The sequence below is a fragment of the Salminus brasiliensis genome, chromosome 3 (assembly GCF_030463535.1).
Source record: "Salminus brasiliensis chromosome 3, fSalBra1.hap2, whole genome shotgun sequence".
Lineage (NCBI taxonomy): Eukaryota > Metazoa > Chordata > Actinopteri > Characiformes > Bryconidae > Salminus > Salminus brasiliensis.
The window spans coordinates 5,658,653-5,674,498 of NC_132880.1; the positions used below are offsets into that span (position 1 = coordinate 5,658,653).

At 44.4% G+C, this 15,846-nt stretch overlaps 1 protein-coding gene across 1 annotated transcript in view; it reads left to right on the plus strand.

The window, feature by feature from the left end:
• The window catches only part of col5a3a (collagen, type V, alpha 3a), a 99,429-nt gene that overhangs the window by 46,751 nt on the left and 36,832 nt on the right, over window positions 1–15,846 (plus strand). The window contains exons 12-27 of the mRNA XM_072675290.1: window positions 610–684; window positions 1,054–1,137; window positions 1,377–1,433; window positions 2,779–2,832; window positions 3,041–3,094; window positions 3,758–3,811; window positions 5,173–5,226; window positions 5,431–5,484; window positions 7,618–7,662; window positions 9,409–9,462; window positions 10,494–10,538; window positions 11,244–11,297; window positions 11,414–11,458; window positions 12,787–12,840; window positions 13,147–13,191; window positions 15,166–15,219. Of these exons, the coding sequence (XP_072531391.1) occupies window positions 610–684; window positions 1,054–1,137; window positions 1,377–1,433; window positions 2,779–2,832; window positions 3,041–3,094; window positions 3,758–3,811; window positions 5,173–5,226; window positions 5,431–5,484; window positions 7,618–7,662; window positions 9,409–9,462; window positions 10,494–10,538; window positions 11,244–11,297; window positions 11,414–11,458; window positions 12,787–12,840; window positions 13,147–13,191; window positions 15,166–15,219 (882 nt within the window). The remainder of the gene's footprint in view (window positions 1–609; window positions 685–1,053; window positions 1,138–1,376; window positions 1,434–2,778; window positions 2,833–3,040; window positions 3,095–3,757; window positions 3,812–5,172; window positions 5,227–5,430; window positions 5,485–7,617; window positions 7,663–9,408; window positions 9,463–10,493; window positions 10,539–11,243; window positions 11,298–11,413; window positions 11,459–12,786; window positions 12,841–13,146; window positions 13,192–15,165; window positions 15,220–15,846) is intronic.

The window sequence follows — 15,846 nt, forward strand, 5'->3', positions numbered from 1 at the left end:
ACTTCAGACGTCAGGCTCTGCAGCCTGAGGCGGCGCTTGCTTGTCTTGCAGTCTGCAAATGTGTACGTTACTCACAACACTCCTGGGCTTGACAGGTATGCTTAGATTTCCTAGCGAGGGGTAGAGAGGACCTGCTGTTAGCGCCGCTGCCTCTAATTGACAGCTTTTATTAGCCAGGCTCTTTAATGTTTTAGCCGGGGCTTATAGGAGCATTAGGCTTTTATAAGAGCGTGGATCATGCCGGGCTCTGGAGACGAGCTAATTGATAGGGAGCTGATGTTGACTGATGTGCCTGCTGGAAACAGGAGGTGTGGGTTGTTGTTACAGCGGCTGATTTGCGGAGAGTGGCGTGTTTTCCAAAACACACATGTTCTGTAGATGTGAGCTTTAGGGTACACACTTGTACACACCTACGCATGCATGCACTATATAAAATAAAGGTGCTTCCACAGGTTCTTTGAGGGATGCAGAACCACTTTAGGTTCCATAAAGAAGGTCTGAAGAACCTTTACTTGATTTACCAATATAAAGATCCTCCTCACTCGCGTCTCATCTCCGTTACAAACATGGTTCTTCTATGTGTACTACCATGTTTTTTTCCACTTCAAGGGGCCTGAGGGGCGTCCAGGTCTTGCAGGGGCTGACGGGATACCAGGTCCTCCAGGAACCCTGCTGATGCTACCAGTGAGTAGGGCAAAAACCTTTCATTCTCACCCATACCTGCTACACTCACCTCTGAAACCACCTATGGCTGGAGGTAGAACATCTGCAGTGCACTGGCATGTGTTGGCGGCAGTAGCAGTTTTTGGCCACGTGGTGGAGCTATTATATCAACATACATACATTTGATAGAGGTTCCAGTGTAGTAGGAGCTCATTTTGCCATGAAATGCATTAAAGTAACAGCTTTTTGTTTTATGTGTTGCTTAGTTGATGATTCATTTGCTGGCACTGTTTCCAGCCATTGTGAAAAGTAGCTAGGGATGCTAATACTATGTTAACTCCCTTTATATATCTCTCTCTCTCCCTATCTCTCTCCCTCACCTTCTCTCAGTTTCAGTATGGGGGCGACTCTCAGAAGGGCCCTGTGGTGTCTGCTCAAGAAGCTCAGGCCCAAGCTATTCTTCAGCAAACCAAGGTAAGACCTGAACCACCCCTCCCAAAGCACTTCATCAAAGTTAACCTGGCTAAGCTCCTTCCAGCCACCTCCGCATAATCATCTGTAATGCATTCAGCGACTGTAGTCCGCAGTTTGGGGGCTTAATGAATGCGGAGCCGTGACTCACTCTTGGCTTGCGCTCCATGAACATGTACAAACACAAGCGAGCTGCTGTGAACTCTCAAATCTCTAACTACAGTATGTTTCCTCTCTCGTAGCTCTCGCTGAAGGGACCCCCAGGACCTTTAGGCCTTACAGGGAGACCAGGACCAGTGGTAAGAGCCTGCTATTAGTGCAGGATTAGTGCTGGAAAATCGAAGACCTGGACATTTTAAAACTATTTTACAGTCATGGAAACTCCTGGCAAATGAAAAAACAATTGGAAATACTAGTGAGACCCTGGAAAAGTTGAGCTATTGAGCCACTGAGATGTGAGATGCATGTATTAGCTACTGATGCTAGGACTCTACTAAACACGCATGTTCCTCACACATCAGCCAGCTTTCTTCATCAATTCATCGTTGTTTAATGGACATTTTCTTTCAAGACAGCTTTCAAGCCAGCATCTTTCAAGATGGCTGTATTGAGTCCAGCCACGGGTCATTTAAGATAAGATAAGATAAGATAAGATCATCTTTTATAAGTCCCACAGTGGGACAATTCACAGCGTCACAGCAGCAAAGGGATAGCAAGACACTCAGATGCAAAAAGTAGATAGATGACCAGTATATACACAATATATATAATAGAAGTCAAAAACTCTGAGGAAAAACAATATTATTTACAGATAATTGCAAATTATCCCTCAATTGCACAATTGGGGGGGGGGGTGTATTGCATATTTGCTCCCAATTTGGTGACAGATTGACAGAAAAATTCAGAATTAAAGGCACTCTTTATACACATCTTCATCTCTAACAGGACAAAGAATCATTCAAAACATTACCCCTATGTGCAAGCTTTCGCTGTGTTCATGACCTTCTATCTAACCTGCAACTTGACTCTCTCTACATCGCCATTATTTAACTCTGCCAGAATAGCACTACAGAGTCCACCTCCAAAGACAGCTCTGAAACCAGTAAGCCCTGTTAAATGTTAAGAACTACCAGATTCAGATTATGGCAAAATTTGAGAAACAGCATAAATGGAGATGCAAAGGCAATATAGTTTGTACTAAGTGTTAAATAATGCATCCAGGAGCCACTAAGAAGCTTTTAATAGGCCCATTGCTTATATCTTGTCGTGTATGGAGGTCATGGAAAATGTCCTAGAAATGTCCTGGAAAGTCCTTTTTATAAGTATGGAAACTCTGAAGAACCTCACAGTATGAATAGGTCAAATCCAAACTGAATGTGGGAAATGTAGGATTGCTATGAGGGTTGTCAGGCCTCAGTTAGAGCAGGACTGAAAACTCAGCTTATATATATATATATATATATATATATATATATATATATATATATATATAATCAAGAAGCCTTTGTTACCATAACTTTAAATGGTATTTTACTTATTGTGTATAGATGTATTTTCTGTAAGTGAAACAACCCCATTAATCCATTTTCCTGAGTGTATTGCATTCAAAGGCTGTGTTATGTGAGATGTGTGTGTGCGTTCCAGGGTTTACCGGGTCCCAGTGGCCTTAAAGGAGACAGTGGGGATAGTGGACCTCCTGTGAGTAATTTCTCGCTTGTGTTCTCTGCTTTGTTGCTGTTGCACTATATCAAGTGTAATTGAATGAGTAATAGTAATACGATGCTTTTTGAGTCTCATGTTGCTGTTTCTGTATGCATGCCGACATAGTTTACAATACAGTGAACAACCAATAAACTCAATAAACTGTCTATTCTTCCTCCCTGCTTGTTCCACCTCTGTCTCACAGGGGCCCCGTGGGTTGCCAGGCCCTCCAGGTCTAATCGGGAAACCAGGCAAAAGGGTAGGAGCTTTGCACTGCATTGTTACCAACTCTGCATTTCCAGAAAAGTTCCCAGTTTTCCCCATTTATGGACCCTAATTACAGGCTGCAACTGATGGAAGTGTTATGCCACCAATGACAAAGCAATTATCTCCAAATACTTTGTGCAGCATTCGTCACCCACTGACGATGTCTCAGTATCACCCACAATGATACAAATACACTAGTAACACCTAGCAATGTAGCAACACCAACTGCCTAACAACCTCCTAGCAACACTTTGACAACCACCACACAACATCTTAGCAAACACCTGAAACACCACAGAAAACGACTAGCAACACCATAGCAGCCACCTAACAGCCACTTAGCCATATCATTGCAACCACCTGGCATGCCATTGCAACCTCTTAGGAAAACCCTATCGACCTAGTACCCCCCATTTTCAGTCCTATACAGCAAACTCTGTGCAGTATGCAGTTATGAGAGTGATGGAGGTTGAGGAGCTGGAGTACAGACCCACTTACAGAACAGGCTCTTAGGGTTTAAGGGTGTAAATGCTAATATGATGCAAATGCGTGTTCAGGCTGTCTATCTTAAACTTTGTTTCTAATGAATATTGCATAAGTGAAGGAAAAGTACATGGGGCTGCCCAGTAAAGCAACGCTGTATGCTTCTCCTCAGGGTCGATCAGGGTCAGATGGAGGCCGAGGAGCTCCAGGAGAGGCTGGAGCAAAGGTGAGCTTCATACAGAAAGACTTAGGCATTCGTCTGCAGTTTAATGGTTTAAATAACCCTGGTTTAGTCTCCAGCTGCATGTCTGATTTCACTCAGTCTAATACTGATAGTCCTCCTGAGGTAGAGCTTGCTATGAAAAATATAATAATCATAATAATAAAAATTCATTTTCCCAATGACCGTAGTTGTTCACTCTACATGTATTGATCATCTAATCACTCACACCTTCATGGCTGTGTCGGTCTCCGTGGGTGGTACAGCTAGGCATGTGCTAGCCTGTGTTGGTTTGGCCTGCGTTTGGAGCATTGGAACAGCTACAGTCGAAGCTAATGCTTTGTTACACTCGTTGAATGAGCCTCTGGCTTTCCAGAGCCGCGCCATACTGTAGAGCTGAGAATGGAGAGCATTCAGGCCGGTCCAGCTGCATGACAGGATCAGTAAATAAAGCACCGTCCCCTCGTGGAGTGACCGCGGCTGTCAGTGGTGGGTTTGTCATGGAGAATTCACGGGGTCTTCTTCTGTCCTCCCTTCTGAACTCCAAACGCTGCCTTCCACCCACAGACCCACAACAGATGGAGGCGATCCACAGAGACCGTGCATCAAACCATGCATTAGACTTCTCTCACTATGTGTGTGTGGTGTGTGTGGGGGGGGCGGGGGGGTATTAATGAAAAGCAAGTGAAAATGCGATAGAAGGACTGGCTTAGGTTCACATGTCATGGTAAACTAGTTTTTTTGTTGCCATTTTGACAAAAAATTATGCTTTTTTTACTTGTAAAGGATTTAGTGGACATTTAGTGGACGTTTAGTGGACATGTAGTGGTTGGTGTGGCGTAACAGCTAACACCACTTCCTTTCAGTAAGCTACTAAACCATGTGGGAGACTGGGGTTACACCAATTAGAGTCCTTGGGCAAGACTCCACATCAGCAATGCCACCCGGCACTACTTTCTGTAGGCGAAACCACAGAAAATCTAACCTTTTCTCTCTGTTTTGTCCCTATTCAAGCGGTGTGTAGCCTATTCAAGCTAATTATGCTGTGTGAAGCGCTATTTGTTTGTTTTCTCCCTGACCTTTATTCTGTAGCCGTGTCTGGTTTGTTCCAACATGCTCTGCCACTGATTGTGGAAGCAGCCGTGAAGTTGGTAAACATGCACATGAAGCCAAACCTATTAGTATTGTATTACCTGATGTTATAACATGGCTATCCAGGGCAGAAACACAACGCATGAGGGCTGTCGGTGTGTACGTATGTACACTGTATGTGTGTGTGCACGCTTTTCAGTGCGTTTATAAGTGTGCCTGTGTGCCAGCCCGCGCATACTATATGTCTTGCTCATGCATCTCTATCTTTCATGCAGGGTGACAGGGGCTTTGATGGACTACCAGGGCTTCCAGGGAACAAAGGACACAGAGTGAGTTGGGAACACAGCGGCTGCTTAATCAAATCCTACAACCCAGCTCAGCCAAGCACATCTGTTTAGTGGCAAGATGCCTGCGCATCCAGACCGCTTCCCTGCTATCTTTGATCTCATTCGCCACATACACTGAGAGTGCTCTTTTTTCTGCAGTTGGATGATCTGTTATCGAGTGATTGGTGTATACTTTGTGTGTTTCAGGGAGACAGAGGAAAACCAGGACTGCATGGGCCGGTCGGAGAGCCTGGAGAGAAGGTGACAGAAATCTCTCATTTATTCACCTTTTTAATGCTGATGCACAACAGCAGCTGTTTGTGCCTTTTAATCTGCAGTTTTACATTAATAACATGACATCTCAATGATCTTCATTTTTGGACTTTTGGAGGATTTAAGCTGAAAATTTTACATTGACTTCCGTTAAAAGTTTAAAACAGCCGAACTATGGCAGCGCATCCAACAATAAGGGCAGCATTGGATTTTTTTTATAGTAATAGAGCTCCAATTACACATGCTAAGTCATTTTACCGGATTATTTTGTGTTGTTAAGAGTGAACAACATTCAATTTCCCCTTATTTTCATGTGCCATTAGCGATTCCTAACAGAACACCATCCCACAAAAAAACACCACATGAATGAGTCTGATGATAAAAAATATAACAAATAGCCCATGTGGACAGACACAGGCAAGTGGTCAACACACCATGCTTGCATAACCACTCAGCTGATTAACTACTATATTTAAAAAGACACATTTTGATCTGTCTTGATTGAGCATCATGGTTTGATGGCTAACATCACTGTTGTTCTTTATAGGATATTTGGTAAAAGTGATGGGTCTATATAAAGCCATGACAACTCAGAGAGCAATTTGAGTGCTTAAATGGTTTAAATAGTTTGCCTGGTTAAAATGTCATTCTCTATGATGCACCACCAGATGTTTTGTGATGTTAAAAGAAAAAAACATCTTGAGATTATGGCGCTACTGCTTTTCCCCCTTATTTTTATGTGTCGTTAATGATCTGTAACAGAACACCGTCCCATTAAAAAACATCACATGAATGACTCTGAGCTGAGTAAGCAGTATAATTAAAAGCCACATCTTGATCTGTCTGGGTTGATCACCATGGTTTGGATTGGCAAACATCACTGGAGTTATACTGCTTAAAAATGTTGATTATTCAAGGTTTCTATGGTAAATATAATGGTCTATATTGAGCCGTGACAACTCAGAGAGCAGTATGAATGCTTAAATGTTTCAAATGGTTCCTTACCTGATTGAAGGGCTCTTCTTTATTATGATTCTTAAAATAACCCTTTAAAACTGATTCCATGTAGCACTAAAAAAATGATTTACCTTGAGTCAAAGGACTCGAGTCAGAGTGCACTGACGTAGAATTCAATACAGAGTGCATCTCAGACACGTCAGGTGAGGCAGACTTAAAGACCGCCGTAAAGGATTTCAGGGACAGCCTAATTGAGCGTTTAGTCTTTTCGCTAATAAGCTCTTGAGAGATCATGCTATCCCAGGTGTACCAGCCGCAAGAGCTCATGAATGGTATGAAAGGGAACATGGAGAACAGCAAGCACAGTGGATCTCATTATGCAGAGTTGCGAAATGTATTCTGTAGCGATTCGTGCTGATCAAAGCTTCCGAGAGGAAGACCAAATAAGAATATCTTTGCATACATAACTCTTCACTGTCATCGTAGCTGAGCGTGAACGCAGCAGAGAAGGTGCAATCTGAACTGAGGTGGACCCTTTAACTTCATTCGTATTGTTCCGTTATTTTTTTTTACGGAATTGAACGGTGGTTTATACAGAATTTATAATGGTCTAGAAATGAAAGGTAGAGAAAGATGCATGGAAATAGTTGCTATTAAACAGTACAGCAGCTGTGTTTAACCACCGAGATGACATTTACTCTGCTTATGACTGTGTGATCTTTCAATTTACATGATATCACTATGTTAATCAGATTCACATGAATGAATTGGGCTACACCAACACAGATCTTGCTATTGTTGACGTCCAAGGTTTTATTCACATGCACATCTTTTCAGTGATGTCAGTGCAAAGCAAAGTGAAGAGGACTGTAGGTGGTAAGGCATCTAAAGCTGAGTCTATGATATGCTCGATTTTAGGAGGCAAGGGGGTTCCTCAAAGGTTCTTTGGTAATAGTCATGGATCTATATAGAACAATGGCAAGTCCAACAACAATGTGAATGCCTAAATGGTTGCCTAAGCTTGTCTACAGGTCTAAGAATCATCTCTAAGATGATTCTGTGAATCATCCTAGAGAAGGTTCTTCAAATCATCTTGCAGTTCAAAGGCAAGAAGACTGTAGGTGAAGGCAGCAGGGGCTGAGTCTGTGTTGTGCTCTATTTTAGGGTGCAGATGGACCTGTCGGACCAAGAGGACAACCAGGAGAACCTGTGAGTCATGAGCAATGCACACATGACTGCCCATGCGGCCCTATACACACACACACGATAAATGTCTGACCTAAAGATTCAGAATGATTGTAGTTCTAGGAATCCTTCAAGGCACCTTCAGCCTGCCCGTGTGTTGTACTGTATTCTGATAGAATCCGTGAATTTAGCTCTCTCACACGGCTTTTAAAAGCGAGACCTTCAGCAGAAGGCCGTGCTATACAGCGCTAATGGGAAACCTATGCATAAATCAACTGGCAACAAACAAAACAAAAAAAGGCCGCAGCAAACTGCAGCTCTGGTTCCCCCTCAGGAGCCACAAACTGTATGTGTATTATATATAAGGTGCTTCAGATGGTGCCTCAAAAACAATACCCCAATCTTTTTAAAAGGTTTAATTTTATTAAAAAGACTGTATTTAGGGGCCCTGGGTGGTCCAGCGGCCTAAGGCACTGTCACCATGATCAGAGAATCGTTGGTTCGAATCCTGGTCATGCTGCTCGCCATCGGCAGCAGAGGCCCCGAGAGAGCACAGTTGGCCTCTCTCTCTCTTCAGGGTGGGTAGATGGCGCCCTCTCTCTGCATCACTTCGCTGCGGTGCTGGCCGTCACTGGCGTCTACAGGCTGGTGCGTTGGAGCCGGGTATGCAGTGCTTTCTTTATAGGCACGTTGTTGCTTCGGCCGGGGTTTGAGAAATGAGCAGCTTGACTGTGCACACGTCCGAGGGGGCATGTGACGGTGGTGATGGGACATCGCATGCGATGGGGGGGAGAATAATATATAGGTTGGGAAGAAAATGGGGGGAAATTTATAAAAATAAAACATTTTTTAAATGACATCACTGATTAACTGTATATTTAAATAATACATTACGGCACTACTTTCATCCTTAGACAAATGTCCTTTTAGTGCCGAACAGTGCTTTTAGAATTTCAGTGTTAAGAAATTGCTGCATTTAAATGCCCGCCTTCACATCAATGCATTTTCACATCCCTAAGTGTGTACCTCTTCATCCTGCCTCAACCACTCTCCTACCCCCCCTCCTCCTCGCCCCTCCCGGGCTGGAGGCTGATTAGCTGCGACTCCGGCTCCATTTGGGACTCTGCAGGTGAGCTGGGGCCTCGGCAGGGGGCACTGCCTCTTTAAATGCATCACCCCGACTCGGAGTGAAAGGCAGCGTGGCGCTCTGGAAGCTAGCAGGAAGTGAGCTCTAATAGAGAGAGCCGGGACAGGCAGCGAGCAGCTACGGACCACGAGAGAGTGTGAGCGAGAGCGAGATGCGGCGGAGATAAATGAGGGGATAGAGATAGATGGGCTGGGAGATTGGCGAAGGGGGGAGATGAAATCCTGGCCTGTATGATTATATTTCCATATCAATCACCTCCCCGGAGATCACAGATGTGGCTCTGGAACAGGTGGCTTGGCCGGCGTACAAAGTCTGAGGCTGACAAAAACAAAACACACACACACACATGCAGCCCCCAGTGTGTGTGTGTGTGTGTGTGTGTGTGCACCTGCTTACACATACAGTAAATACACACGTACAATGCATCAATGCAATTGCACACGCACACACACACACACACACATTCTACAATTGAGCCCATATTCCGCAAGTGACACATATCCCATGTAGTGCCAACATGCAAACGTAGATGTACACAGTAGTCATTGTCAAGTGTTGACACCTCTGAGCCTGAACACATTCATTAATCTTCCTCTGTACTTCCTGTCTATTGTCACTTACAGGGGTCCAGGGGGCTCGTGGGGCCGCGGGGACCGCCCGGACCACCCGGACAGCCTGTAAGTCAACGAGCCATTGATTTCCTCACAAATCAATGCGCACACACGCCGTAGGTGACACTGCAATGAAAGGCATGTCAACAGAACAAGCAGATGGGGGCGGCAGTATCCAGTGGGAAAGGCACGAATTGATTGCCTGTTATTAGCCCATCCATTACTACATGATATCCTAAGAGCTAATATAGAATAGTAGATCATTCTCACTCAGACCAGAGCAGCCCACTGAGCTACGTCCATCAAGTGGAGCTCATGTGCGGCAGCCTGACAGCAAAAGATCTTCAGGAAGATTTAGCAGACTCAGGAATGGTAGAGCACTGTTCAACTGTGCAGCGACCCCTGCGCAAATATGACCTTTTTGACCTCCAACCCTTGCTTGGAGAACACATGGATGCAGAATTGAATGAAAAGAACACTTCTCCAACTGTTAAAGACAGTATAGTAGATCATTCTCACTTGCACTCAGTTCATAGCGGCCTGCTGAGGTACATCCAACAAGTGGAGCTCCTGAGCAGCAGTGAGCCAATGAAATCCCATTTTCAAAAGCTTCGCTAACAGCAGGGGGCGAGTCAACTTTGCGTGCAAGGGCTGGTTAATGATACAGTGTTCCGAGTTTCTTTTAGTTCCCCTCTGGTGGACAGATCCTCAAATGGGCAGTTTTCAAAATGTCCTTTTTTGAGCGACCTTGCTTTCCTGCCAACATACAGTACATCCAAGTCAGTGCTAAGTGTGTACTCACAGGAGGATCATAAGGTCCCAAACAGTCACTGGGGTGGCGTCCTTCTCGTCAGTGGGATCTACGGCACCTTTACTTAGGGCAGTGGCTCTCAAACTAGTCTAATTGTACTTATTGGACCAGGACTTTCTTGCTTGCTAGAAGGTTGACCATGTTGCTAGCTTTCTCCACCCTCTGAACATAACTGTACCACCTTCTGTTGCAGTACTTTTGCAGATTTGTCTGGCTCAGTCTTGCTCTGTCCAGACTGTCCAGTGCAATAACATATTTTTTGACACTGTGTGACCTTTTCTCGTAGGGCATTCAAGGTGTGGATGGATCTCAGGGATTAAAAGGCAACCTGGTGGGTATCTGTGACACTGTTCTATGCATGATCTACCAAAAGCAGCTTCTTTAAAGGGGCACTCCAGCTATTTAAAAAAAAAACGTAGCCATGGCTGTGTCAGTGCTAAACGTGCCTACTCACTTTTTACAGCAGCGTGCAGAAGTTTCTAGAAGGAGATTTATTCAGAAAAAAAACTTTCTGATGATGCAGCTTGAAGGTGAAGGGAGAAAACAACAGGCAGATACTTGAGGGCAGGCTGGTTTAAAGGTTAAAGGTTTCTGCTAGCTGGCTAAAGCAGAAGGAAGGAATGGTAATGCTAGGAAAATATCATGTCATTATATGAGGTGCTATATGAAGCGTATTTGTTTGCTGCCTTCTGGGTATTGTAGTGTGGGAACATAGATGGACTTTAACACAAAAAGGATGTAGAGTCTATATAGAGAATATTCTGTCAGACTAATGAGGCTAAGTGATGTCAAGCTGCACTACAAAATTTTACATAGCACAGTAAATGCTAGCGTTAGGCATAATGTAGTTAATTGAGCAGTAATGAGTTTTCTTAGAGCATAATATTCAATAATTAATTCAATAATTATTGTGTTATGTATTTATGAGAACATATGGACCATTTGAGTTTAAAGGGTCAACGCAATCTCAGTTTATGTATCATCACTTCAACATTTAAGAAAAGAGTAACTCATCAACATTTCCCCCCATTCAAAGGGACCGCAAGGAGAGCCTGGTCCTCCTGGACAACAGGGAAACCCAGGCTTACAGGTACATTCATCTTCACTGCCTTGCCAACATGATAAATCCGCACAAGCATTAGCAGCAGATGAAAACACTCATTACACAAGGCTCTTAACCCTGTCAACACTCTGTGTTCCTCCCAGGGCTTCCCCGGTCCTCAGGGTCCTATCGGCCTGCCTGGAGAAAAGGTAAGCCATTAAAAAAAGGTGTGTACGTCTCAGTGCTCATATGAATGCAAAAGGCCTGACCTTCGACCTGTGTGGACACGGCCCCAGGAGAGCGGCTCTAAGAGGAGTGTGGGCACTCCCAGAGTCCCAGCAGAGTCCTGACAGATAGTCAATAGTGAGAGTACACGCTCGAAGCCAGCGGCACACAGTCTCCAACACTGCCATCAAGTCATGAACCCGGTTCTGCGCGAGTTAGTTAGGAGTGAGCAATGTAGCACGAAAGTAGAACATCACTGTATTTGAGGACAGAGATGTGATTAAAATGGACAGGATACACTAGAAACAGCAGACGGATAGATAGGCAGGCATGCAAAATCACCTGCGCTCCTTCTCAAAATGTTCTGTTACTGTTAATAGTTAAGTATAAGCTTTCCCAAGAGCCCTCAACAGCCATGGGCTTCTCTAAGCAGCTGCCTGGCACTCCGAACATGGTGGAGGTCAAGTTGCGGGTTGGAATATCAAGTTTCTAAGAGAACTGCTTGTAGGATTGATGGAAAGGCTAATCGAAACCCCCTGTTTGACTGCGACCTTCAGGCAGATTTGGCCGACTTTGGAGTGGCGCAGCACTGTTCTACTGTGCAGCAGGTTTTTTTTTTTACCGGCCTGATGCATTTTGATGAGACAAGTCCTGTGGATTGATGAAGTTTGGCTGCTGAAAAAAGATGTTTGGAGATAATAGGTGCGGAATTTCATGAAAAGAATACGTTTCCAACTGTTAAGCACAGGAATGGATGATTTGTGTCGCAGCCAGTGGCACAGAGAACATTTGACTCATAGAGGGAAGAATGGATTTTATTAAATACCAGCGAATTCTGTTGGGAAAAAGCTGAAGATTAGGATGAGAAGAGGATGGCTTCTACAGCAGGGTAATGTCCCTAAAAACATCTGACAAAACACAATGGACTACCTCGAAAGGCGAATGCTGAAGGTTTTGCTTTGGCCCTCCAAGTACCTCAGACTAAACATCATGGACAGTCTGTGGACAGACCTAAAACGAGCAGTGCATGCCAGACAGCTCAAGAATCTCACAGAGCTAGAAGCCTTTAGCCAGGTGGAAGAACTGAAAGACTACTCTTAGTGTTTACAAGCTATGGTAATTGCCAAGGAGGGTGTTATTAAGTACGGATCTTGCAGGGTGTTATTTTAAAAGTGTAAAAATAGAAAACTAAATATGGAAATAAAATATATTTAAAACAATGTTTAATCTTTAACTTCGTGCCTTTTGGAAATTAGGAATGGTATTCCTCTGCAAATAAACTCTTAACATCGGATTTCCTACTTCCAAACAGGGTCCTCAAGGGAAGAGCGGAATGCAGGGGCTTTCTGGAATCGATGGTCCTCCAGTAAGTACATCCGAATAGCCGGTCGCCTCGCACCGCACTGGACTGATTTACGCCAGTCTTCCAGCAGGGAGCGGCGTGGAGCGTGCCCACTGATCCGTATAGCCAATTTCATCACAACCTTATGTTCCGGGTGCTTCCAAGCCTTGTCGGCAGCACCGCAGCGGCCCAGCCTGCTGAAAGGAGCGTGTTTGTCGGACAAGGCCGAGCCTTATTTGGCGCCATCTCATTAGCTGTTTCAGAGGAACAGAATGTGTCCTAATCAGCTCGCTGTCATAGTAACACCTGGTCATTCTGCTCCACTCACAGGGTCATCCAGGAAGAGAGGGACCCCCAGGAGAGAAGGGGCTCCAGGTGGGTACATTCACATACAGTCAAATGAATGCATAAATGCATAAAAAAACTACTGCAGTCACATGCATGCACACACGCCCCCCCCCCCATACATGCCTGAGCACATCTCAGACACACTCAAACACATCTGCACATGCAGAAGCCCCTCACACAGCTGCTCCACTCACCTAGAGGAGCAGCAGCCCATCGCAGAGGAAACGTTCAGTGCCAAAAGCTGATGAGGGAAGCACCTCATCTCATCCCATCCCATCCATCCAACCCTCAGCGTGGAGCTTTCTGCTGCAGCTGCAGCTGGCCTGCCTGCGTTATGATCGCCAGCTAAGCTTCAGCTTTTGTGCGTGCGTGCTCCCATGCTGTCGCGCTGTAATTGCGCACACGAAAAAAAAGAAGAAATCAGGCCTCCAGCTCAACACGTCTGCGTTGTCTCAGCTCAGTCGAGCGCTCACATCGAGGCCAAGCCATTGTTTATTCACATCAGCTCTTTGTCACTTTGGCCCACTTCGATCATAATGGCTCACTTATGGACGCTAAGCATTACTGCTGGCTGGGGACGAACAATACACACACCATTTCTAGCATGAGGTTTCGCTGGTGAATTACAGTATCATGATATAGCAATCAGCTAAATTAAAGCAACCCTATGTAAGATTTGTCCTATAAAACAACAACATCGGAATCATTGTGATGTTTCACTGACCTGTAAAAGGGAGAATAGCATCGATTCCGTTGCTACTCCAGGCTCAGCACGCCAGAAACTGCACTGTCTAACTTTGGTGAAATGGGAGGAACGACACTTGTGATAACTGCGTAAAATCCTGTAATATTAATCTTAACACCTCAGTTCATATTATTCTTTCACTTCCTGTAATGGTTTTGGTATCTCTCAGCTTGTCCAGAAATGCCTGTAATGCTTCTTTAGTGGTGGCTCAGAGTGTGAATTACACTTCCCGACTGTAGGGGGAGCCCAGGAGCAAGAATCATCTGCATAATGCTGCTTTAAAACCAAACCCCCTTTAGCACTACAATATGCTTTGTTTATCTGTATAGTTTATGGTCAAGCTTTGTTCTTGCACACCTATTTTTACAGGGTCTTGACCTCTGCAATGGGCACAAGGCATTATTAGACGCAAGGCAGGAATACCCCATGGACATGGCACAAGTCCACAATCATGCATTTTAAGGCTAAAGTTAACTTTGCTAATAATGTCAGCATGTACAGCTTAGAAATTGGACGTAGGATTTTCTGAGGATGCAAATTCACTAGTAATACCCAACCAACCACATGAAGTTTTTACAGCAACCACCTAGCAACCACTTAACAATTCCATAGCAACCACCTAGCAAAACAGTTTTACCCTAGTGGCCGTGTAGACATTTTTTTTCCCCCATTGAAATGAATGGGCTGCAAAAAATATATCACAATGATACAAATGCACTAGTAACACCCAACCAACCACATAACATTCCACAGCAACCACCTAGCAACAACTTAGCAATTCCATTGCAGCCACCTAGCAATGCCATTGCAACCACCTAGCAAAACAGTTTCACCCTAATGACTGTGCAGACAATTTTTTTCCCCCAATTGAAACGAATGGGCTGCAAAAAATATATCAGAATGATACAAATGCACTAGTAACACCTAAAGTTCCATAGCAACCAGTAAGCAATAACATTGTTATATTTTCCTCATTTCTTTTCATATATTGACTCTTTTCTTTCTCTATGGTATAAACCAATTAACCATGACTGATTTTGCTTCATGTGTAAAGAAACACATAGTTGTTTGATGTTCTAGAAGTACTGACACTAACCAGAATATGCTCAGAAGCGCATATTGTAATTTATCACACTAACAAATAAATATCAGCATATTGCCCACTTCTATTCCCTGCTCCTACGTCTAAGCCTTTGTACTTCCGCATGCTGTAAGCACCACAGAGGTACGGAGTGTGCTCTTTTTTCTTTTTATAGGGATTACCCGGAGCACAGGGACCAGTTGGATACCCAGGACCCCGCGGTGTCAAGGTAAGATTGGCTTTGAGGTAATAGTTTTGTACTGGCTGCTCCACACCACTGCCACAGACATCCGAGGCCCGGAGTTTGGCAGACTTTTGACTGGCGTGAAGCCTGAGACTGATTGGCAGCTGACAGGCTTGGGTAGAGTGCCTTTGGTCTCTCAGGAAACAACCTGGCAGCACAAGAAATGCTAATGGACAGAAGAAATAACAACAAGAAAGAGACTCAGAGTGATATCCTTGGCCTTTTGTGTGTGTGTGTGTGTGTGTGTGTGTGTGTGTTTCGCGTTTGGTCTACATTGCTACATCGCTGTCTTTTGAATTTTTACTATTTTTTCACCTCTTGATTTTTCAATTCAAAAATGCACTGTATGTCCAAATGTTTGTGGACACCCCTTCTAATGACCCATCGCTGACACAGATGTGCAAAAGCACACACACAGCTTGTCTAGTCCCTGTAGAGTAATATTGCCAAGAGAATAGAATATGAGCAGATAAACATGATGACCCTATTGGCACCATGTTACCTAATGCCAGGCATGGGCTAGAGGGGGTATAAAGCCCCCCAGCATTGAGCTGTGGAGAAGTGGAGAAACTGTGTTCTCTGGAATGATAGATGGTGCTCCATCCAGTACTT